The 22495-nt window shown below is 38.0% G+C and overlaps 1 protein-coding gene across 2 annotated transcripts; it reads right to left on the bottom strand.

Annotated features, from left to right (window-relative positions):
• Positions 1-14878: 14878 nt before the first annotated feature.
• On the bottom strand, positions 14879-21635 carry LOC104090225 (endo-1,4-beta-xylanase 1-like). Of its 2 annotated transcripts, XM_009595277.4 has the most exons (8): positions 21377-21635; positions 21155-21214; positions 20141-20508; positions 19901-20060; positions 19401-19753; positions 17388-17565; positions 16641-17174; positions 14879-16161 (listed from the first exon to the last, which is right to left on the bottom strand). In XM_009595277.4, the coding sequence occupies exons 1-8, from the start codon at positions 21446-21448 to the stop codon at positions 15046-15048; spliced, it is 2841 nt and encodes a 946-aa protein (XP_009593572.1). In that variant the 5' UTR covers positions 21449-21635; the 3' UTR covers positions 14879-15045. The 2 variants fall into 2 exon arrangements, with proteins under 2 accessions (XP_009593572.1, XP_009593573.1); XM_009595278.4 differs by lacking the exon at positions 21155-21214.
• Positions 21636-22495: the final 860 nt, after the last annotated feature.

Genomic DNA, 22495 nt, shown 5'->3' with positions numbered 1-22495 from the left:
GGGAAGCGAGTTTGAAATGAGCATGATGGGGGAATTGAATTTTTTTCTTAGGGTTGCAAGTTAAGCAAACCCCTAAGGGAATAATGATAAGTCAGCAGAAATACATTAAGGAGCTTCTAAAAAGGTTTAGATGGAAAGCTCAAAGACCATTGATACTCTCATTGCTACTGCCACTTGTCTAGACATGGATGAACCCGGTTCCCTTGTAAATGAAACTAAGTATCGGGGTATCATTGGATCTCTCTTGCACCTAACAGCCAGCAGACCTGACATTGTGTTTAGTGTTGGGTTGTGTGCTAGATTCCAATCAAGTCCTAAGGAATCTCATTTGAAAGCTGTCAAAAGAATTCTGAGGTATCTCTAAGGAAAGTAGGACATGGTCCTCTATTATCCCTCAGGAGATAATTTTGACTTGATTGGGTATGCTGATGTTGATTATGCTGGTTATCTAGTAGATAGAAAGAGCACATCTGGCATGACAAACTTTTTGGGATATTGCTTGATTTCATGGGGTACAAAGAAACAAAATTATGTGGCCCTCTCTACTACAGAAGCTGAATATATGGTAGATGCCTCTTGTTGTGCCCAACTATTGTGGATCGAGCAACGATTGGAATTCTTTGGTGTATTCTTTGATTGTGTCAAACTGCTATGTGACAATACAAGTGTCCTTAATATGGAAGAGAACCTGGTCCCTTGATGATTGGCTATGAAAGGATGGTAAGGTAAATTGCTAAAAAGTATTTTCTGACAACTTCTAACTCAATTCTATACCGTTACAGTTAAACTCGCATGGCAACTACAGGATAAACAAGTGGCTAATGACATTGCAAATTTTTGGAAGGATTATGCTCGTATTTATAAAATTTGGCAAGGAACCTGGTTCCCATGACTCAAGTTAGTAGTTCCTCTTACACTCATATGTATTTTGAACTACTAGTGTGCCACATCATTAATTGCCTCCGCTTCTTCTCATACCTCTTAAACAGACCCGACTACCCATCCCTTTTTCTCACACCTTATTGTAACATGTCCCTCTTTTCCCTCTAAATACCCCAAACCCTCTTTTTATGTATTCCCTCTCTCAGAATCAACCATGTATTCACCACAATCTAAGTCTCCCAAAGTTATTAAAGACATCCTTATTGTGTCTCCGTATCTCGAAGCACAACCATCTAGATAGGAGTGTTGGTTCCTGATATGATGGATGGTGTGCTGTGTCCTGGTGTTTCTGAAACTCAATGTGCTTAGGGTTTTGATCTGAATATTTCTTCAACATCAGGTAATGCTCCATCCTCTTTTATTGATACTGTATTGTTGGGAACTATTGTGGGTAAGATAGGTGAAATTTGTTTTGACTGTTGTTGCTATAGAACGTCTAGTTGGGGATTCTTTGTATGGTGATGTAGGTACTAAGACTCAGGGGGGAAGAACGAGGAAATGGGGACCAGGTGTCTCAAAGTGACCAAGCACTGGTCAGTACTACAGAGGAGCCTAAAGAGGGACCTAGTCCCTATGCCCAAGAGGAGTTCTCAGCTCCTACCTGGGATGAAACTCCAAGCTCTACTAGATATCCCCTGAGCAGTACTAACCCTTCATCTTTTCCTCACCTTGATACAATCTCTTTGGAGGTTGTGTACCCTGAGATGAAGTCGGTGTCTGTGGGAGAATTTGATGATAGTGAGGATGACCTATCTACAAAAGTTGTTGGGGTTGGTGGTGACAAAGGATTTAAAAAGGAAGAAGACTGTTGAGAACAAAGGCCACTTAGAAAGAGGCTAAGTACATGTGAGGAACCTAGTTCCTCAAAAAGGTCCAAAGTTGATGTGTCTGAGCTTGAAAGGAAAGAAAAATTGAAAAAGTAGAAAGTTCTGTGGGGTAGAGTTTTTGACACTGACATTCTTGATAAGTATGGTATGAGGTAGTTGGTTGAAATCTGCGACTTCCAAGAGTGGACTCATCCCTTTACTTCTCAGGGTCCAAAGGTCTATGAGGAGGAAGTTTGCAGTTTCTATGTTGATTTGTTCATAGTGGAAGGTGACACCATCTATTTAAAGATAAGTGGGGTAGAATTTGTGATTGATGAGATTGTGCTCGAGGATATTGTTGGGGTGACTGCTGAAGGGCTTTCAACTGTGGAGGGAACCTGCTCCCCAAGTTTTAGGAAGTCTCTAGCCTCAAGCTGTTCAACAAGGGGAACGCATGCAGAAGAAGGTATTGCTTCCAAAATACCAACTCTTGTTTGAGTTGGTGAATAACGTCTTGCTACCAAGAGCTGAAAGGCGATCCATTGCCTCTATAGCAGACCTGGTTCTTTTGGAGGCACTGGACAGCTACACTCCCATCAATATGCCTGGGATTTTGGTTGAACACATGAAGAAAGTGACAGACTTCAAAGATGAAAATTATGGGTTAACATATAGGTTCCTGCTCGCAAAAGTATTTGACCGATTTGAGGTCCCTTTGGGGAGAGCAGTTGTGGGAACTCGTAAAATAATGCTCTCAATGAACAACTTGGAAGAATGTGAGTATGTTGACAAAGGGGGGGGAATAGGCAGCAGTTCCACAATCTCTCAGCTTATAGATGCCCAAAATGTTGCAAATGAGAAAATTAGGCGGTTAAAGGTGCAGAATGTTATTCTTGAGTTTAAGCTCAATCAGGCCAGCAAGGAACCTAGTTCCAACAATGCTCAGGGAGAAGACGTTTCCCGCCTAAAAGTTGAAAATGTGGAGTTGAGGAACCAAGTGGAGAACCCCGAAAGAGCAGCTGATCAACTATCAAAGGGTTGTTAATGCTTGCATTGACAGCCTCCTCAATGTCCTTGCTTCCTAGTCCTTCTGTAAAGACCCGACTGGTCATTTTGAGTATTATAACCCCGTTCTCCCATTGGGGGACTGGATACTAGAGTTGATCTCGTATTGCTAAGTATGGTTGATTTCGATATAATCCTGGGTATAGATTGGTTGTCTCCATGTCATGCTATTTTGGACTGTCATGCAAAAACCGTGATGTTGGCGATGCCGGGGTTGCCGAAGGTCGAATGGAGAGTTCTCTAGATCATGTTCCCAGTAGGGTAATTTCTTATTTGAAAGCCCAATGTATGGTTGGGAAGGGGTGTTTGTCATATTTGGCTTTTGTGAGAGATGTTGATGCAAATACTCCTACTATTGATTCAATACCGATAGTGAGAGACTTTTCGGATGTATTTCCTGCAGACCTGCCGGGTATGCCGCCCGACAGGGATATTGATTTCGGTATTGACTTGGTGCAGGGCACTCAGCCCATTTCTATTCCTCCGTATCGTATGGCACCAGCTGAGTTAAAAGAATTAAAAGAGCAACTTCAGGAACTTCTTGATAAGAGGTTTATTAGGCCTAGTGTGTTACCTTGAGGTGAACCGGTTCTGTTTGTGAAAAAGGAAAGATGGTACTATGCGGATGTGCGTCGATTACAGCCAACTAAACAAAGTTACAATCAAGAATAAGTATCCTTTGCCGCGTATTAATGATTTATTTGACCAACTTCATGGAGCGAGGGTATTCTCCAAAATTGACTTGAGGTCGGGGTATCACCAGTTAAAATTTTGGGATTCGGATATTCTAAAAATGGCATTCAGAACTCATTATGGTCACTATGAATTTCTTGTGATATCATTTGGGCTAACCAATGCCCCAATAGCATTTATGCACTTGATGAATAGCGTATTCCAGCCGTATCTTGACTCATTTATCGTGGTATTTATTAATGATATTCGGGTGTACTTATGTAGCCAGGAGGAGCATGCACAACACTTGGGTATTGTATTGCAGAGGCTGAGAGAGGAGAAACTATATGTCAAATTCTCTAAATGTGAATTCTGGCTTAGTTCGGTGGCATTCTTGGGACACATAGTGTTCAGTGAAGGGATTAAGGTGGATCCGAAGAAAATAGAGGCAGTTCAGAGTTGGCACAGACCATCTTTAGTTACTGAGATTCAGAGTTTTCTCGGCTTGGCCGGTTATTATCGTCGCTTCGTGGAGGGTTTCTCGTCTATTGCATCACCTATGAATAAATTGACCCAGAAAGGTGCTCCATTCAGGTGGTGGGATGAATGTGAAGAGAGCTTTCAGAAGCTCAAGACAGCTTAGACTACAGCTCCAGTATTGGTGTTGCCTACAGGTTCAGGGTCTTATACTGTGTATTGTGGCGCGTCGCGTATTAGTCTCGGCGCAGTGCTTATGCAAGACGGTAGGGTGATTGCCTATGCATCCAGACAATTAAAGGTACATAAGAAGAATTATTCGGTCCACGACCTTGAGTTAGCAGTTATTGTTCATACCTTGAAAATTTGGCGGCATTACTTGTACGGTGTCCATTGTGAGGTTTATACCAATCACCGGAGTCTACAACACCTGTTTAAATAGAAGGATCTTAATTTGTGGCAGCGAAGGTGGTTAGATTTGCTTAAGGATTATGATATCACCATTCTCTATCATCCCGGAAAGGCCAACATGGTGTCCGATGCCTTGAGTCGTAAGACAGAGAGTTTGGACAGCTTAGCATACTTATCGGAAACAGAGAGGCCTTTAGCCTTGGATTTCAGGCCTTGGCCAACCAGTTTGTTAGATTGGATATTTTCGAGCCGAATCGAGTTTTGGCTTGTGTGGTTTCTCGGTCTTCTTTAGCCTTGGATTTCAGGCCTTGGCCAACCATATTGTTAGATTGGATATTTCCGAGTCGAATCGAGTTTTGGCTTGTGTGGTTTCTCGGTCTTCTTTATATGATCGCATAAGAGAATGCCAGTATGATGATCCCTATCTGCTTGTCCTTAAGGATACGGTTCAGCACGGTGATGCCAAGGAAGTCACTATTGGAGATGATGGTGTATTACGGATGCATGGTAGGCTATGTGTGCCTAATGTAGATGGTTTGCGTGAGTTGATTCTCCAGGAAGCTCACAGTTCGTGGTACTCCATTCATCCAGGTGCCGCGAAAATGTATCAGGATTTGAGGCAGCACTATTGGTTGAGGCGAATGAAGAAAGATATAGTTGGGTTTGTAGCTCGGTGTTTAAATTGTCAACAGATGAAGTATGAGCATCAGAGGCCTGGAGGATTGCTTCAGAGACTTGAAATTCCAGAGTGGAAGTGAGAGCGTATTACCATGGATTTCGTAGTTGGGCTTCCACGGACCTTGAGGAAGTTTGATGTTGTTTGGGTGATTGTGGATCGGTTGACCAAGTCCGCGCATTTTATTCCAGTTAGTACTAATTATTCTTTGGAATGGTTCGCTGAGATTTATATCCGCGAGATTGTTTGCCTACACGGTGTGCCAGTGTCCAGCATTTCAGATCGGGGCACGCAGTTTACATCACAGTTTTGGAGAGCAGTGCAGCGAGAATTGGGCACACAGGTTCAGTTGAGTACAATATTTCACCCTCAGATGGACGGACAGTCCGAGCGCACTATTCAGATATTGGAGGATATGTTACGCGCTTGTGTCATTGATTTTGGGGGTTCTTGGGATCAATTTCTGCCACTCGCGGAGTTTTCTTACTATAATAGCTACCAATCGAGTGTTCAGATGGATCCGTATGAGGCTTTATATGGGAGACGGTGTCGGTCTCCGGTGGGTTGGTTTGAGTAGGGAGAGTCTAGGCTATTGGGTAATGACTTAGTTCAGGATACTTATGAGAAGGTTAAATTGATTCAGGAGCGGCTTCGCATGGCGCAGTCTAGACAAAAGAGTTATGCTGATAGGAAGGTCTGTCATGTTGCTTACATGGTTGGGGAGAAGGTTCTGCTCAAGATTTCACCTATGAAGGGTGTGTTGAGGTTCGGAAAGAAGGGCAAGTTGAGCCCTCGGTATACTGGGCCTTTTGAGATACTTAAGAAAATTGGAGAGGTGGCTTATGAACTTGCTTTGCCACCTAGTCTATCAAATGTTAATCCAGTATTCCATGTATCCATGCTCCGAAAGTATGTCAGGGATCCGTCTCATTATTCTGGATTTCAGTAGAGTGCAGCTGGATGTTAATTTGAGTTATGATGTGGAGCCGGTGGTTATTTTAGACCGACAGGTTCGAAAGCTAAGGTCAAAGAACATAGCATCAGTGAAGGTACAGTGGAGAGGCAAGCCAGTCGGAGAAGCTACTTGGGAGATTGAGCAAGAGATGCGTAGCAAATATCCACACCTATTTGAGACTCCAGGTATGATTCTAAACCCGTTCGAGGACGAACGTTTGTTTAAGAGAGAGAGAATGTAACGACCCGCCCGGTCATTTTGAATATTATAACCCCGTTCCGCTATTTGCTGCTCAATTAATGCCTTACAGTTATTTTATGACTTACCGAGTTAGTTGGTTCGGGTCCGGAAGGATTTCGGAGTGAAATGAGACACTTAGTCATATAATTAAAAACTTAAGTTTGAAAAGTTAACCGGATATTGACTTATGTGTAAACGACCTCGGATATGAATTCTGATGATTCCAATAGCTCCATAAGGTGATTTTGGACTTAGGAGGATGTCCGAAAAATTATTTGGAGGTCCGTAGTGGAATTAGGCTTGAGATGGAAAATCTTGAAGTAAGTCACTTGTGATTATTTCTACTCCATAATATTCAATTGTCATCGAATAATCCGACTAGATTACGTGTTTTTGAGGTATAAATCGGGAATTTGGGCCTAGGGATTTGGAAATAAGATTTGATGATTTGAAGGTCGAGTTGATATCGGATTTTGGTAAAATTTGTATGATTAGATTCGTGGTTGATTGGATTTTCGAATTTTATAACTTTTGTAGGGTTCCGAGATATGGGCCCCACGAGCGATTTATTTTTAGCTAAATTTCGGATTTTGATATGAAATTAATATTTTCTTATGGAATTAATTTCAATAAATTTTATTGACTGAATCAAATTATTTGTGACTAGATTCGAGGCGTTTGGAGGCCAATTCACGAGGCAAAGTCATAGCGGAATAAAGAATTACACGGTTTGAGGTAAGTAACAGTTCTAAATTTGGTCCTGAGGGTATGAAACCCCGAATTATGTGTTATGTGATTAGTTTTGAGGTGACGCACATGCTAGGTGACGGGCATGCACCGTAGGAATTGTGACTTGGTAAAATTCCATGGAACTGTATAGTTGTATAATCTGTAGATACCAGTATATTCTCTATGTGTTAGAGAAAATTGAGCTCGGACTCGTATTAAAAATCATGCTTAGACATATGTTGTTATTATTGGTACCCATTGGGGTTATTTCTATGGTTGAATTATATGTTCAAATTGTAATTCCACACTCAGTCATGTTCATTTATTTCATATCATATCTCAGTCTCTGTTGCTATTTATTAATACATCATATTATCATTTGGGCTGATTTTCATGACATCTTGAGCCCAAGAGACTGGAGAGGTTGATGAATGAGTGAGGCCGAGGGCCTAATTGTGAGGATATTTATGGATCGGGTTGCACGCTGCAGCATGTTTTATTGATTTATGCCATGATTGGCTTGATATAGCACTTGGGCTAAAAGAGCCCCTCCGGAGTCTGTACACACTCCCAGTGAGCGCATGTACCTACTGAGTGCGAGTGCTGAGTGCGAGCGTTGAGTGTCGAGTGATGAGTGACTGTGAGGAAAGAGTGACTGTGAGGTTGGAGTGAATGGGAGGACTGAGTGATTGTTACTCTGAGAGGATGCATTGATTTCATTAATTGCTGCATTTCAGCTGTCATATATCACTGTTTTGGAAATTTTGGAAGAACATTACTTTCTGTTTCAGTCAAATATGAATTTTTTGTGAAATTTTAAATGTTGAACTTGAGAGCATGCCTCCTTTTTATGATTGGAAAGTACTGTATTTGGACTTAGCTGAGAAACTCGTCACTACTTTCAGTTCCTTATTTATTATTGTTACTTACTAAGTTGGTTGTACTCATACTACACCCTGCACTTCATGTGTAGATCCAGGTGATCCCGGACACAATGGGTGTTGATTCTTTCACACATTTAATTTTCCGGAGATTCAGAGGTAGTTGTCGTGTTTCACAGATCTTGTCTTTACTTCCCTATGTCCTTGATTATTGTATTTGGTCTTAGACTATTATAGACCGTATTTTCCATACTTGTAATGTATAGATGCTCATGTACTCAGTGACACCAGATTTTGGGAGTGTATTTATATTAGTATGTGTGGGATTTCTATTAAATTTAGATATTATATTTTCAAGCTTAAAAGAAATTATGGTTTATTGAGGTTGTCGGCTTGCCTAGTATTAAGATAGGTGCCATCACGATATGTATAATTTTGGGTCGTGACACCTTCCCTTCTCCATCCAGTGTCCCCTATCTTACCCCTTTGCCAGCTCCTGTTTAATCTTACCGTGTCTTTTTTTGTCCTTCCCTTTCGACTGTGGTACTCTAGTTTTGTTTGACTTGTGTATGTTTGTAATTATGGTACTGATACAATATTGTTTCCCTAAATTAATGAGCATCGTCGTCTATTAACGCATGTTATACTCTTGCGTTCTGTTTTTAGCTATATTGTGTGTACACAAGTGGCATGAGTTAACTTTGCTGGACTTATTTTAGCATTTACTTGGTAAATCTTTTTTATGATGCCAAAAAGGGGGAAGAAAATTGAAGGGAATCAACAGATTCTCAAGAGGAATATGGCTATTCTGCAGGGGGAACAATATGGAGATCTGGTTCTCATGGGGAACTTCAATTCTAAGTTTGTCATCATCAAAAAGGGGAAAATAAAGTTATATTTCTTTGTGTTTTGATGATTTACCAAACTTCATATGAGAACCAGATATGGAAAGGTTCTCAAGGGGAATATGGCTATTCTGCAGGGGGAACAATATGAGAGATCTGGTTTGAACAAGGAGAATATCAATTCTAAGTTTGTCATCATCAAAAAGGGAAAAATTGATTAGTTATGCTATTTCATACTTTGATGATTTGCCAAACGCTCTCGAGGAACCAGATAGGGACCAGATATGGTCAGTTCCCTTGGTCGTCGTACAATCAACTCTACAATTATAAAAGTTGTTACACTGTATAAACTGACAGCAGATATGTTACTTGAAAATTGAAAGGGAGGAAATAGGTTCTCAGGGGGGATATGGATGATTCGTATGGGAATTAATGTGCAGATCTGGTTCCCATGGGAAATATCTACTCTAAGTTTGTCATCATAAAAAAGGAAAAAATTGATAAGTTATGTGTCTTTTGTTTTGATGATTTGACAAACTTCATGAGAGAACCATATAATGAACCTGAAATAATTAGTTTCTTTGCGTTCAGAGTAACTAGTCAGATGTCTGGTTCAACTCTCAATAAAATCAGTTAAGGGAACAACAGAGGGAACAGATAGAGATCAGTTCCTCCGGTCACAGTACAGGTCAATTCCTTACAGTTGTTAAAGTCGTTGCACTGTTGCACTACACACGCAACAGTGCAGCAATCACTTTATGGAGCATGCCTTGTACCAGATATTTGCTTACATCATCCCAATGACCTCTCACACACATATTATCAACATGAGGCAAGGGATTTCATTGCTCTAACACTTGCAAAACCTAAAATTTATTTTCTCTCTCAAGTGCTAGCCACCATCTCTCTCAAGAACAAAGCAGCTGCAACCTCAAGGACCAGATCCAAAGATTGAAGATATCTTAAGTCCTAAGGTTTGTTGAGTCTTTGTTATTTGTTCTTCATTTGTAATCCTACACTACTTTCAAGAAGTGTCTCTGTAGGACGGATTTAAACCACTATTTGGTTTAGTTTCTTGACTCTAGTTAGTCAAGATTTGTTGCTTTGTAATAGAGTTATTACAAAGAGGCTTGCAATATAGTTATTGCAAGTAAGTGAGGGATTAAGAGTTTAATTCCTAGGTTACAATAGGTCGTAATCTAAAGTTGCTCGGTTAGTGAAGTTGAAATCCTACGAGCGTAGGTCGTGATTTTTAATCCCGTGAGTTGGGAGTTTTTCACGTTAAATATTATTATGTTATTTATTTACCGTTGTGTATGTTCTATGAAAACTGATAAAGAACCAAATTCTCTATATAGTTTGGTGGACTCTTAGTTTTCATCACTCATAAATTTCTTGAAAACATGCTAGTAATTTCTCTACACCAATTTCTTTGATTAAAATGTTACTCCAGTTTCTTTTCTTTATTTTTTTTTTGGTTTCAAAGACATTCTCGTTTCACTTCCTTATATATGTTCTGACGCGGTTTTAAAAAACACGCTTGAACACCGTTATTTTTTTCTATATTTCTTGATTATATTCTCATTCGATCTCATTGAATAAACAAGCATTTGAATTTGTTCGATTACATCGTGGCACCAGTTTATACTAAATTTTAGAATTTCACAACAAGTGAAGAATCTCAAAGACATTTATTAGTAGCAGCATGTTTTTACAAACCACAAAAACATGGCTTCCCTCTTTATAACTGAAAAAGAATCGGATGGCTTAATTAATTTGAGAAGAAATAAATTTACGGAAGTAACACAAAAGATATATACAACAACATGAATAGATAACAAAAAGATATTTGTGTTGCACCAACCTGAATAAACCACAAAAATATAGTATCGTACTTGTTTGCCTGATCACTAGATAAAGAGTGATATAAATGATAGATTTGAGCTCAAAACGCACTGGAAAGGATGAGAAAGAAAATAAAAAGATAGGTTACCCATGAATTAAATTAATTAACCCGAGATTTACTAATTAATCAAATTAAGAAAAAAATACTAGTAGAAGATTTCTCCATGAAAGTAAAATCAGCAGTTTAGCAAAACATAAAAAGCAACTACCGAAAAAAGAGAGGAAAAAACAGACACAAGACCAAACCCTCCAACGCAAAAGAAGAAAAAAAAAAGGGCTTTAAGTTAAGAGGGGGAGAGAGAGGAAGAGAGGATAAAAATCAATTTTCATTCAACATACCTGAGGATTTACATAGACTTAGGCTTTTATAGACCAAAAAATACCAATAAGTTTCTTAACAGAGGGACTCGATTGAAAATTATACTAAACTAGGGACTAAACTATAACATAAAAATTTTCTAACAACTCAAAAACTTTTTAACTTAAAGTACTACTCTCTAGCTTAGATACCACCATTTCATAACAATCCATCCCCCTTAAGAATATTCTTGTTCTCATGAAAGAAATAATATTCAAAAGGAACTTGTCAAGTCACAAGTCAAACAGTCAATAAGCTCACAAAAAAAAGATTGGCAAAAATGGACTTCAAAGGCAATTAATGTTAAGGACTTTAAACATTATTTTGATATATGGAAAAGCATAGTAAGAAATAGCCCAAAAACATTACTTGCTTGATTTGCATGTAAAAGAAGATTTTTGGAAGGAGCAATATGAATTCATTTAAAAAAGAAGAGGTTGAGGTTTGGCATTAACATCTATCAACAGGCTCTAAGTTTGTAAAAATCAATTACAAAACATGATATGAGACTTATTCATGGTTCAGAGAAGCTACGTCAAAATCAAGTGAAACATTCTACCTGTTTCATTATCCAAAACATAGCTAAAGGTCAATCTACTGTCAAACAAAACATTCTTTAAACTTAAATTTTGAAGAAAGAAAAGACAACTAGAAAACCATATTCATTCAAACAGATATACAGTTTCATTTAAGTAGCGCATAGCATGATTTAAATCACCACAGCGCAAAACATCCTCATATACTTCATGAAAACATGGATAATACGTAGTGACGAGCGCAAAACACAACACAAAATTATTGCTCGCTAGTCAACGATAGTATAATTTAATTATCATCTCAACAGGGATTGGATATAAACAGTGTTCGAGTAATTTTCAGTTGATCACTATCCAGAAAAATTAACACTTGATTTGATGACTATTACTAAGATTAACTACTAAAAAATTAAGCAATTAACAATTGATCGTAAAAAACAGCAGATGAGCAATGGAGAAATATCAATGAAAGAAATAAGGGTAATTGACTAGATAGGTGACAATATAATTGACTCGGGATCCAATTCTTAAGTTAGTTCACTCTATAATACTATTGATTCTCACGAATTCAACAGATAATCAGATTACACTTGAAATTAATGTTCCTCTTTCGATTAAATGTTAAATTCAGTAATTAATTCAATTGAGGCACGATAAACTGATAGTTATGATCAGTGTTTTAAAAGGCGTGGGCGTAAGGCGGGGCGTTTTACATATGCCTCAGCGGGGCGTAAGCCCCATAGGTATTTAATTTTTAATATTTTATAAAATAATATAATGACAATTAATATTTACAAACAGGTAAAATTGCATAAAAATTGAAGAAAACTATATATATGTGTGCTCCATCCCCACAAAAAAACTAATCAAAATAATCTATTATACGTTACTTACAAGCACAAGTAATTTGAGTCTAAAAGAATAAAGTTTTCTATATGGAGGAACAAAAAGGATGATTAACCTGCAATTTGAACTTTGAATTTGCTGCTATGAAGAAAAATGTAGTTCTTTTTGTATTTGTATTAAAAATTAAATATTCGTTGCTTTTGGGAGATATTAGCAGACTAGCGGACAAGATAAAAATTTGGAAAAATCATGAATTAGGGCTTAAATCAATAAAAAAAGTCTTTACTTATAAATTTAATACTTTTGAGTTCCTTTTTAAACCTTTTGAGTAATTACCAAACTCACTTTTGAGAATTTGGGTATTATATGAAGGACTAATTCAACAAATTTTGTTTTAATTTGAAAAAGTCTCTGGGGCCTATTCCTTACTAAAACAACGCGTCCCGAACGCCCGGGTGTACGCCCCGAACGCCCGGGCGTACGCCCCAAATTGCGGGGCGTATGCCTCTTGAGACTTTCGCCCCACACCATCGCTCCGGGGCATTTTTGGTACGCCTCGCCCCGGGACTCACCCCAGAAACGCCTTTTAAATCATAACTTATGATCTAAAGGGTAACTTCTCACGAATATTTTCCTATTTTCTAGGTCGATTAATAATTCAAGAGGCTCTTTCGATTACCTATTTGAATCACGAATTTAAACTAGAGCATAAGATATAAAGCAATTCAATATCAAGCTCCTCTTTCGATTAAGCAAAATAAGAAATAACTCCACAATACAAATTAAAACTCCATCAATTAATTCTAACAATTATCAAGAATCGAATCTCTAATCAAGTTATCAAAACATTGTATATGTCAACACCCTAATGGAAATTACTCCATAGCAATGGAGTAAGACATCTCAATAAGGTTCAAAAACAAAGAAAATATCAATACTAATGATTCGATATAAACTCCCGTATTGCACCGATTGTTGGTTGAAATCTTGATGAATTCTTGTGTCTTCTTGCCTTGGTTGCTTCTCAAATCTTTCGTAGTCAAAAGTCATCTAAAAATCGTGTTTTGGTGTATTTATACCATGTAGAAATAAGCCCGAATGAAACTACCCTTTTATAGCCAAAATAGGAAATTACTCTGACAATTTTGTATACCCGCGCCGCGCCATGCAGCGTCCCATGCTGCGCGGCTGTTTCTTTTTCTCAGAGTAAATTCTTTCATCCACTTTTTGATATCCAGACTTGGTGCTCGACCCCCAAACGTGATCCCGACTTAATTTCTTGGGCTTCTACTCAGACTTCAAAGCTCCAACTTGTTCGATTTAGCTCCAAATTAACCTAATAGATCGGGATCATTTTCTGCAAGGCATAAAAAACGTAATAAGTGTAATTCACTATCATTTAAGCTCAAACACACGTAAAAAGCAATAATTAGAGTGCAATACTGTGACTAAAACATGAATTTCTAGCCTACCATCACATAGATGATCATTCAAAGACAACGAAACTAAACTAGGACCCCAGTTCCCAAAACATGCTTCATTTTTTAAAAATATATGCAGATTTCAATAGCTTCAATGAGACAAGTGCATATCCTAAACCAGATTATAGAAATTCTCAATATTATGCAGTATCGGACCAAGACCAAAGGAGTCAAACCAGACAACAATCCACAAAAACATACACAACTTAAAAGGTATCTTAAAGCTAGAAGAACACATTTTCAGAAATCTAATTGATATGCTTTGAGGAAAAGTCATCATGTAAAGACACAGAGAGCCAACTCTTTAGGTAAACAGTAGAGCAAGAGATATCATTAGAAAATCCCAAGGCAAGGTTTTTGCAGAATCATGCTTCAGCAGTGCAGCAATAGTAGGGAAAAAATATAATTAAACACAATAAATTAGCTCGTGTGTACCAAAATAATATGGCTCCTATCCTAGTTATTTTTGACGTGAAGAAAGACCATTTTGGAGTCAGTTTATTTTCCAAATTAGCTCGTGGACGATGTTATGTATTGTTTAATAATGTATCGTATCGTATTGTATTGTACTATATCATTTTAATGTATATAATGTTTGAATAGATTGTACTTGCTTATCGTCGTTTCATGATGTCATGTACCAACAATACAAAGAATAAACTTAGAATATTTCGAACAAAAGGTAAGGTACAAGATAAAATTATTATATAAAAAGGTAAGATAAAGGATAAAGTATGATTATTTAATAATAAGGAAGAACAAGATGAGAGGGAAAAAAAGATAAGAACGCAACCACACGAAATCGATCGTTACATAAAGTGATATTTTTCATCGTTACATAACAATGGATTTAACTAACAATCAAAACATTGTATTTAAAGTACAATACAATAGGTAACAACCATCCAAACAAGCTTAGCTTAACGGGAAGAAGAAATTAGGAACTGGTATAATAATCACACTAGAGGTGAAGAGGGATGGAGCACAGTTCTACATTGTTCTTTATAAAAGTGATGATGTTACATTAGGCCCAACTTTGTGCTAACTTCAGTCTTTCAAACTGATTTTTCATACTTTGTATATGAATCAATTCATTTCCAGTCATGCAAATATATGGAATTTTTGTTTGTTCATTCATTTGAAATAATACAACACGATTAACGAATCACATTTTGTAGAACATGTACAGACAATCTTCTGACTTCGAAGTAAAATCATTACTATATATTTATGGAGATTACTAGTGCATCATCACCCTTGTCAACCACAAAAGTCTTGGTAATTTTCTTTGAAGCAGTAACAACTTCCACTTCATACGAGCCATGGAATCCGCGAAAGCTGAATTGACCTTGGTCATCAGTATGGCCATGAGCGTGGGATAACCATTCTTGCTTAAGAGCAAGGTATCTTTTTCCAGCTTCATTGAGCTCACCTTCTGCATTAATTAAATGTGCATCTTCTCGACTCATGAACAGCTCCCAGAATCCCCACAATACTATACCTTCCACAGCAGGGTGAGCAAAAGCTTCTCGAAGCATAACTTCTAAATCATCAGCTCTAACATGTTCATTTTTAGAAGAGACGTCAACTTCAGTAAACCAGATTGGAAGTCCAAGAATACTCAGTTTATCAAGAGCCGAACAGACAATTGGTCCAACTGGACTATCGATATGTCCCTGAATACCTATTCCTCCAACTGGTGCACCCTGGTCTTGGAGGTCAAGAATATGCTCAATGTACTTTTCTGGGGATGACCGGGTGTCACAGCCATCCTCAACATGGTAGTCATTTACAAATAAGATCGCAGAAGGATCCAATTCATGTGCTTTTTTGAACATATTTGCCCAGATTTCTTTACCCAGTCTATCTTGGTAGTAAGAACCGTGCATCATCTCATTATTCACATCATAATGTTTGAACTTCCCCTTGTAACGTGTCAATAGGCCTGATAGACGGTTTTGAACAGCTATCATCAGGTCATTTTTGTTCAATGAGTGTATCCATGCTTGAAGAGTGGACTCCACCTCCCAAAATATACAGTGACCACGAACTTGAATGTTATTTTTGTAGCAAAAGTTTAGGAGCTCATCAGCATCTCTATAATTGAAATTTCGTTGCTGTGCTTCTGTGGAATACCACTTCAGCTCATTTCCAAAGACAGCCCAATTGAAGTTTTTGACAAAGAAATCGTTGAAGTCTTCATTGTCTATGTTTGTTCTGCAAATGCATGATCCAAAGGGGAAACTGTTTTGCATTTGTCTAACTCTAACAGTCGTGCCAAGCAAACAGCCTGAGTCTGATCCAGAGAACTTCAAGATGACATCTCGCTTGCGTATCTGAGAAAGAAATATTTTTTTTGTCAGACGTCTAACTGATCATATCTGAAAGAGCTATGCATTGTACGGTTTGCTTATGTCAAAGGGAATATGCAGGTGTGTGTTGCCAACCTATTGAAGAGAATTCCGGAAAAAACAGCTATTTGATCTCAAAACACATACCAACACACTGACACAGATCCACTGGAGAGAGAGTACTTCTCCTAAATGTTTGATGAACTGTGTTTAACCGTATTATTGCAACAACATTTTCCGAACTCAGTTAAGAGGAAGAATCTAAGAAATCAATATATTAAAGATGCAATTTTTTTTCCTAATGTCAGAGCTTGTCTGCAGAAATCAGTAAAATGTCACAGATCGGCTTTCAGACACAGTGTTGGCACCAGTACAACAAGGATTTAGAAGCACCTCAAAGGACCGGAAGATCATAACTCTGGAATAACAATTGAAAATACAATGCAGAAATAATTAGACATTACCTTCTCAGTCTGTCTCTTCGAGTGGTTAATCCTTGCACGTCTGTCAACTGGAAAAATGTGAAGTCCAGCTACCATTAGGTCAACCCCAGAAGCAGGACCCTGAACATACACCATCACTTTAGCTGCTTGCTTCTCGATTCTAAAAGATCCACCAATTTCATGCCATTGATCATCGCTGACCTCAACTTGGCCCCCATTAACCCAATCGTCGTCTACACCAAGGGCCACACTTACATTCTGAGGGCCTGATGCTCGCCCAACTCTAACCCACGCAGATACTTGATACGTCAAATAGAGTTTAACTTTATCTGTGATCACCTGAGCAGGGCCCATCCATGTCTGAGTACGATTAGTCACTGAAATATAACGACCGCTTAAACGCTCATGAGCACCAATGGAATCTCTAGCCATTGGAGGAATTATATGTGGCGAGCCTGTTTTAACACTCATTGTGCAATCGCCTAGGGGAAACCAGCCATTTGTGCCATTATTCAGATGGGTATTTGTGATTATATTAACACCAAAAATCGCATTCTGAAAGAGAAAGAAAAAGTGAAAGAATGCTTCAAATGCTATTTCACTGTGAAATATGGATTGCGAGAGACATGAAAAATTATTGTTAAACTGCGAAACACTTTCTAATGGTGGCTAGTAAAGCACAAGGGGCGTGACGTAATACTTCCTAAGGCCTTTACCCCTATACTATTACCATGCTAAAAAGAAAAGAGGAGCAATGAACCAACTAACCTCAGGAACTGGTGGAGAAGGAGGAGGAGGTTTAGCTGCGCGATTTACAACTAAACTATTGAGGAGGATATCCGTGCCCGGAGGTGGACCCTCTAAAAAGATAACAGCCTTAGATGGGGAGTCATTGAGAAGAAACTTTCCTTGCAACTGCACCCAATCTTTGTCAGTAACTTGGGCTCTGCAGACCACTAGCTTCTGTTAAGCTACTTCACCAGAAGCTTCAATGCACACTAGTAATTGAAGAAACCAAGAGAATACAGGGGAAAGAATATAACTGATCAAGTCAAACCACCATATATCTGTTACGTCGCATGGTTGAACTTCAGTTAGCTCAGATTGAAATTGATTCCAAGAATGTTAAGAAAGATCAATGTCAACAGATAATGACATAGTGATTATCCTTCCAGGAAAATTACAGCAGTTCTCATGCTAATGATTGCTAATACTGTAGAGAAATGATTATCCACAACACAGTTCAGAAGAAAAAACCAGTTAATATCAGAAATTCCTTAACGTCACTAAGGCGATTATATTGACCAACACTATGGCATATTAAATGCTATAGATGTGCAAAAAGGCATAGATTAGTTGAGTCATATAACATTGTTTCTGGTCTGATAGCATTAAAGAAGTTTCATGACCTAGGACAATGTGTATTTTATTTAAGAACAAATTGTTTGAAGCACTCAGCCAAAATAAAGAGCAAGAAACGCTAATGCAGAAGCTTCACAAGAAGTAGCTCATAACCAACAAGGGTAAATTATTGTATATAGTGTGGGTGCTTTGCAAGAACAAAAGGAATTTTAAGGAAGAACACATAGACAACCCATTGAACTTGACAAAAAATTTCATTTTGACACCTCAACTAAGGGCATAACCTATTAGACACCTGAAGTCTGTGAAAGTTGTGCCTATTAAGCACGATATGCTGACATGCATCAGTGCGTACTTTTCACCCTTTTCAATGCGTTAAATGCCTTTAAAATGCCCAATTCAGTTTTGGTTTTGCTTTTTTTTTTTCTTTTCTATTTTTTACTCTTCTTCTAGTTTCTTTTCTTGTTTTTTCTAGAGTAGAAGACAAAGGAGCAGCCATTAAAGCACTTTGAATAGAATTTGCAGCTTTTGCAAGTCTGTCATTGAAGAGGATTGCAGGGACTTCAGCCAAGACTACTGATGACTTCTCTTTCTCCGGAGCTTGCTACCATTAAAATATTGTTCAAGCAACAAGAAAGAGGTTTTCTTTACTGGGATGTAATGCCAGCAATCCCATTTGGCCATCTCTGAGAGCCAGCAAACGTTTAGCTCGACAATGCCTTACTATCATCATGCTTCAAATGCTTTTACTAGGAACACATCAGACTATGGCCGTGGGGGCTTGAGTGCTGACTTGGTCTACTATCAGGAGCCAGAGGATCATTCACTACATCAAAGTGGATGGAACTGGAACACCAGACTGTCTACAGATACATCACCGCAAATGTTCCCATACCCTCATATATCCTTTCAAGTCAGCCCCATTAGGAAAACCCTTGGATCTGCTTGCTTATCAAGCTTTTCAGGCCTAAGACCCAATACTTTGGGATTGGATACTTTCCATCTAGGATTCTCCAATAGCAACTGATCCTGAACCAGGAAGGTGTAGGAGAACAGATGGGAAGAAATGATGGTGCTCAAGAGATGCAACAGTTGAAAGAATTAAGAAAAAAATTAAAAATTTGAAACAGCCACGTGTCATTTTTTCATTAGTTGTTTTTAGCTTGTCATAGTGTTTGAATTGCACGCACTTAAGTTTTATTGGATGGTTGATCAAATCATGCTTAATAGGTAGAGGTTTTACAGACTTCAGATGTTTAATAGGTCATGCCCTTAGTTGAAGTGTTAAAAATGATTTTTTTTTTATAAGTTCAAGGGGCTATCTATATATTCTGCCAAATTTTAATTATGATTAGACAATAGATACTACATTGGACGCATCATGTGCACATTCAATAAGTGGAACTTAGATTAACTTACTTGGCAATGCCTATGTACTGTTCACGGTTATCAGCTGCTTGAACCCACAATGTTCCCCGAACATCTGCATTAGTGACATTGTGACCACGTAGCCGAACTACAGCCGTCATCTCATAAGCTTGCTTTCTCTTCACTCTCCCGGTTATATCTTGCTGAATCCCATTCCAGCTCTGTGTGCGGTCTGTTGCAGATGCGAAGTATTTTCCAGAGGTTGGATTGATATTTGCATCAGCCATAGATTCATGGCAAACAACCTTGCAGCCTCTTCCCGACCAACTATACAGGCTATCATCAAAATTCGCATTTACTATGATCTTCTCATCATCGGTACAACTGGATGTTGGCCTAGAACTCTATCAGAATAAGGGGAAGAGTCCTTTTAGTAATAGTACAGATAGTTTCTAAGCCGGTACAATCAATAAAAACAATGCATTTCATAAGTGGCACTTCCATTGTTCCTTTTATGGATACAAAAGGAATACGACAACAGCAGAACTTACTTCGTAATCAGTGAAGCTGGGGCAAGTAATCATCACTGACTTTACAAACAGGTCCGATCCAGGTGAAGGTCCCTCGAGATAAAAGATAGCTTGATTGGGCATAGTTGACAGTGAAAATGACCCTTCCAACATTTGCCAACCCTCCTCAGTAACAGATTTTCTGCATGGATTAAGGTGCTAAGTTATAGCTGTTCGTAAACAAGAAAAAGTAACAATACGGATAAAGATAGAGACCCTAACCGTGAAATAAATAAATAGCTTGTTTCTGAATTTTGGTAGACAAGTCTCAATGTAGCCTGGACTTCAGTAGAACCGTGAGAAGTACCAGAGACTCCAACACAAGCAGAAACCGTGTAAACACAACCTGCTGAAATTCTACTTGTAATGTCTTGCTCCAAGCCTTGCCAACACTCCTTACGATCTGTGACAACAGCGTAAGAACAGCCTACATCTTCTGCAATTCCTTTATGGTAACCAGAACCTGCTGGAACCACAAAAGCATTGCAGCAATTTGCGCACCACAAGTGCAGCCCTTCTGAGAAGGCATGGTTATGTATGATATTAACAGGATCATAGCTGCCAGTGTTTTCCCTGTTTTCCTTTGGGCTCTGTCAGTAAAATATGATCTTCGTAAATGCACTCGAAGAGAAGTAAGTGACAGCAAAAAAAAATCATGTATCCTTAAGAAGTACAGGCTTCACATGCAAGAGACAATAGTTACTAACAATAGTAGAAAAGCAAAGATATTGCTCCTAGGTCAAATCGAACTAGATAAATATACAATGTGTGCTTTAAAATCACCTTATAAACATGTTTTTCTGATACACAGAACTAATGGCCTGTGTTTGCTTATTCTAATCTAGATTATAGACACAATTTGCTTATGTTCATTCTTTTCCTAAGGCGTATTCAACAGTTTCTGATTTTTTTGAAATTTTAACTCATAGTAAGTTTGTCAGAATTCCATACTCAAATTTCTGATCCCCTTGCATCACAACCATAGCTTCTGGTTTATCCTAATTTTTTCTTACAAATAAGTTTTGTTACTCAACAATTAATTTCTTCTTTAAACAAAAGGAATCAAACAACACAATTGCTTCCACAACTACCAAAAAAAGTAAGTAAAATAACATGAATCGAGAATTACCCAAATATTCTTTTTATTTCATTTTTAGTTAAGATTGACCAACAAAGAAAAATCGAAATTCATGATAAAAGCCCAAATTTGGAAAATGCAGAAAACCCCATTAGCACCTGGGAGTCAAAGCTGTCGGCAGTGATTGCAGGTGGCTTCGTCATGTTCTCATTTGATCCCTAAATCCAAAGTAACTAAAATTAATCGTACATCTTACACAACAAAAAATTCCAAACCCCTAATGAGTTACCCCTAGAACTATTTTCATTTTCAATTCTTGGTTGAAATTTGATTGGAAAAAGCAAGAACAATACCATCAGAGTGAAAAGAAAACAGAGTACCTGTGAATGGGCGTGGTCTGAATTGGATTTGAAGAGTCGACGTGCAAAACTACTAGCAGTAAGCCGTTTCATTGTATACAGATGATATCTTTTTTGATTAAAAAGGATCCGGCTTTTTCGTGTTCAACTGTCTTCACTATCTTAAGTCAAAATCGGAGCACAACCTCGTACCAACTTATACTTCATTTAAATTTACTTTGAACCTATTTACGACAGAGAATGACCCCTTTATCTAAATGACCTCCGAAACCCTTCAACCGATATATGAACTCTCTATTTTTTTATTTGAGAACTTATACTCGACAGAATAACTATTAATTAACACCTTTGTGTTGGGAATTAACCACCGCCCACCACACAAAACTAATATTCACCGTAATAGCAAAATAATAATATAGCACCAATATACGTTAATTAACAAGAGTAAAAGAGTGACACCAAGATTTTTATGTGAAAAAATCTTTTGAATAAGAGAAAAACTATGGCACCGAGACGAGCGACTAATATCACTATAGCAAGTAATTTTACACTTTGTATATCCGAGTAAAATACTCCAAAGACCACTACAACATTCAAAAAAAATAACCCTCTTTTGATATTCCTACCTCACTACAATATCACTCCCTCTCTATGTTTCTCACAGACTATTTTCTTATACCGTATCTGTGAAACCTCACTTTTTCTTTCTTAACTCTCAAATATATTTTTCCTCTGAGATTGGTGTATAAAATGAGAGTTGAAGCTCTCATTATACAGAGGGGATGGAGATGGCTGCCCCAATTAACCAATCGGAAGATTGGATCTCACTTTACAACTTGCACTATGCAATTTGCAGTGCAAATTAGTTGCCAACTCTAAAACTTGCTCTTGCCATCATTAGATTCCCTTTCTTTTCTTTTTTTACGGAAGAGGGCCAAAAATACCCTTGAACTATAATGCCCTCCGTTTGTTTTTGGTACCAAAAATATCTCTACCATTTATGTTTTGGACGACAAATGCCCTTAAACTGTTAGCCTTGCCATTGAAGGTGACATGACAGTCCAACTGGTTAGATTTGCTTACATGGCCATCCACCTAACCAATCCAGCATTGCAAAATTATTTTTTCGGAATAATTATT

This window comes from Nicotiana tomentosiformis, chromosome 12 (genome assembly GCF_000390325.3).
Source record: "Nicotiana tomentosiformis chromosome 12, ASM39032v3, whole genome shotgun sequence".
In the NCBI taxonomy this organism is placed as follows: Eukaryota; Viridiplantae; Streptophyta; class Magnoliopsida; order Solanales; family Solanaceae; genus Nicotiana; species Nicotiana tomentosiformis.
The sequence above is the reverse complement of the archived record's forward strand: the minus strand, read 5'-3'. Positions and strand labels throughout refer to the sequence as shown.

Excerpts from the sequence above, each read along its gene's own strand:
- LOC104090225 (XM_009595277.4), bottom strand. The coding sequence starts at position 21,448 with ATGAAACGGCTTACTGCTAGTAGTTTTGCACGTCGACTCTTCAAATCC. Across the intron at positions 17,566-19,400 it reads CAGTACATAGGCATTGCCAA|AGCCCAAGTTACTGACAAAG; the intron begins GTAAGTTAATCT and ends AGTGGTCTGCAG. Across the intron at positions 17,175-17,387 it reads CTTCTCCACCAGTTCCTGAG|AATGCGATTTTTGGTGTTAA; the intron begins GTTAGTTGGTTC and ends TTTCTCTTTCAG.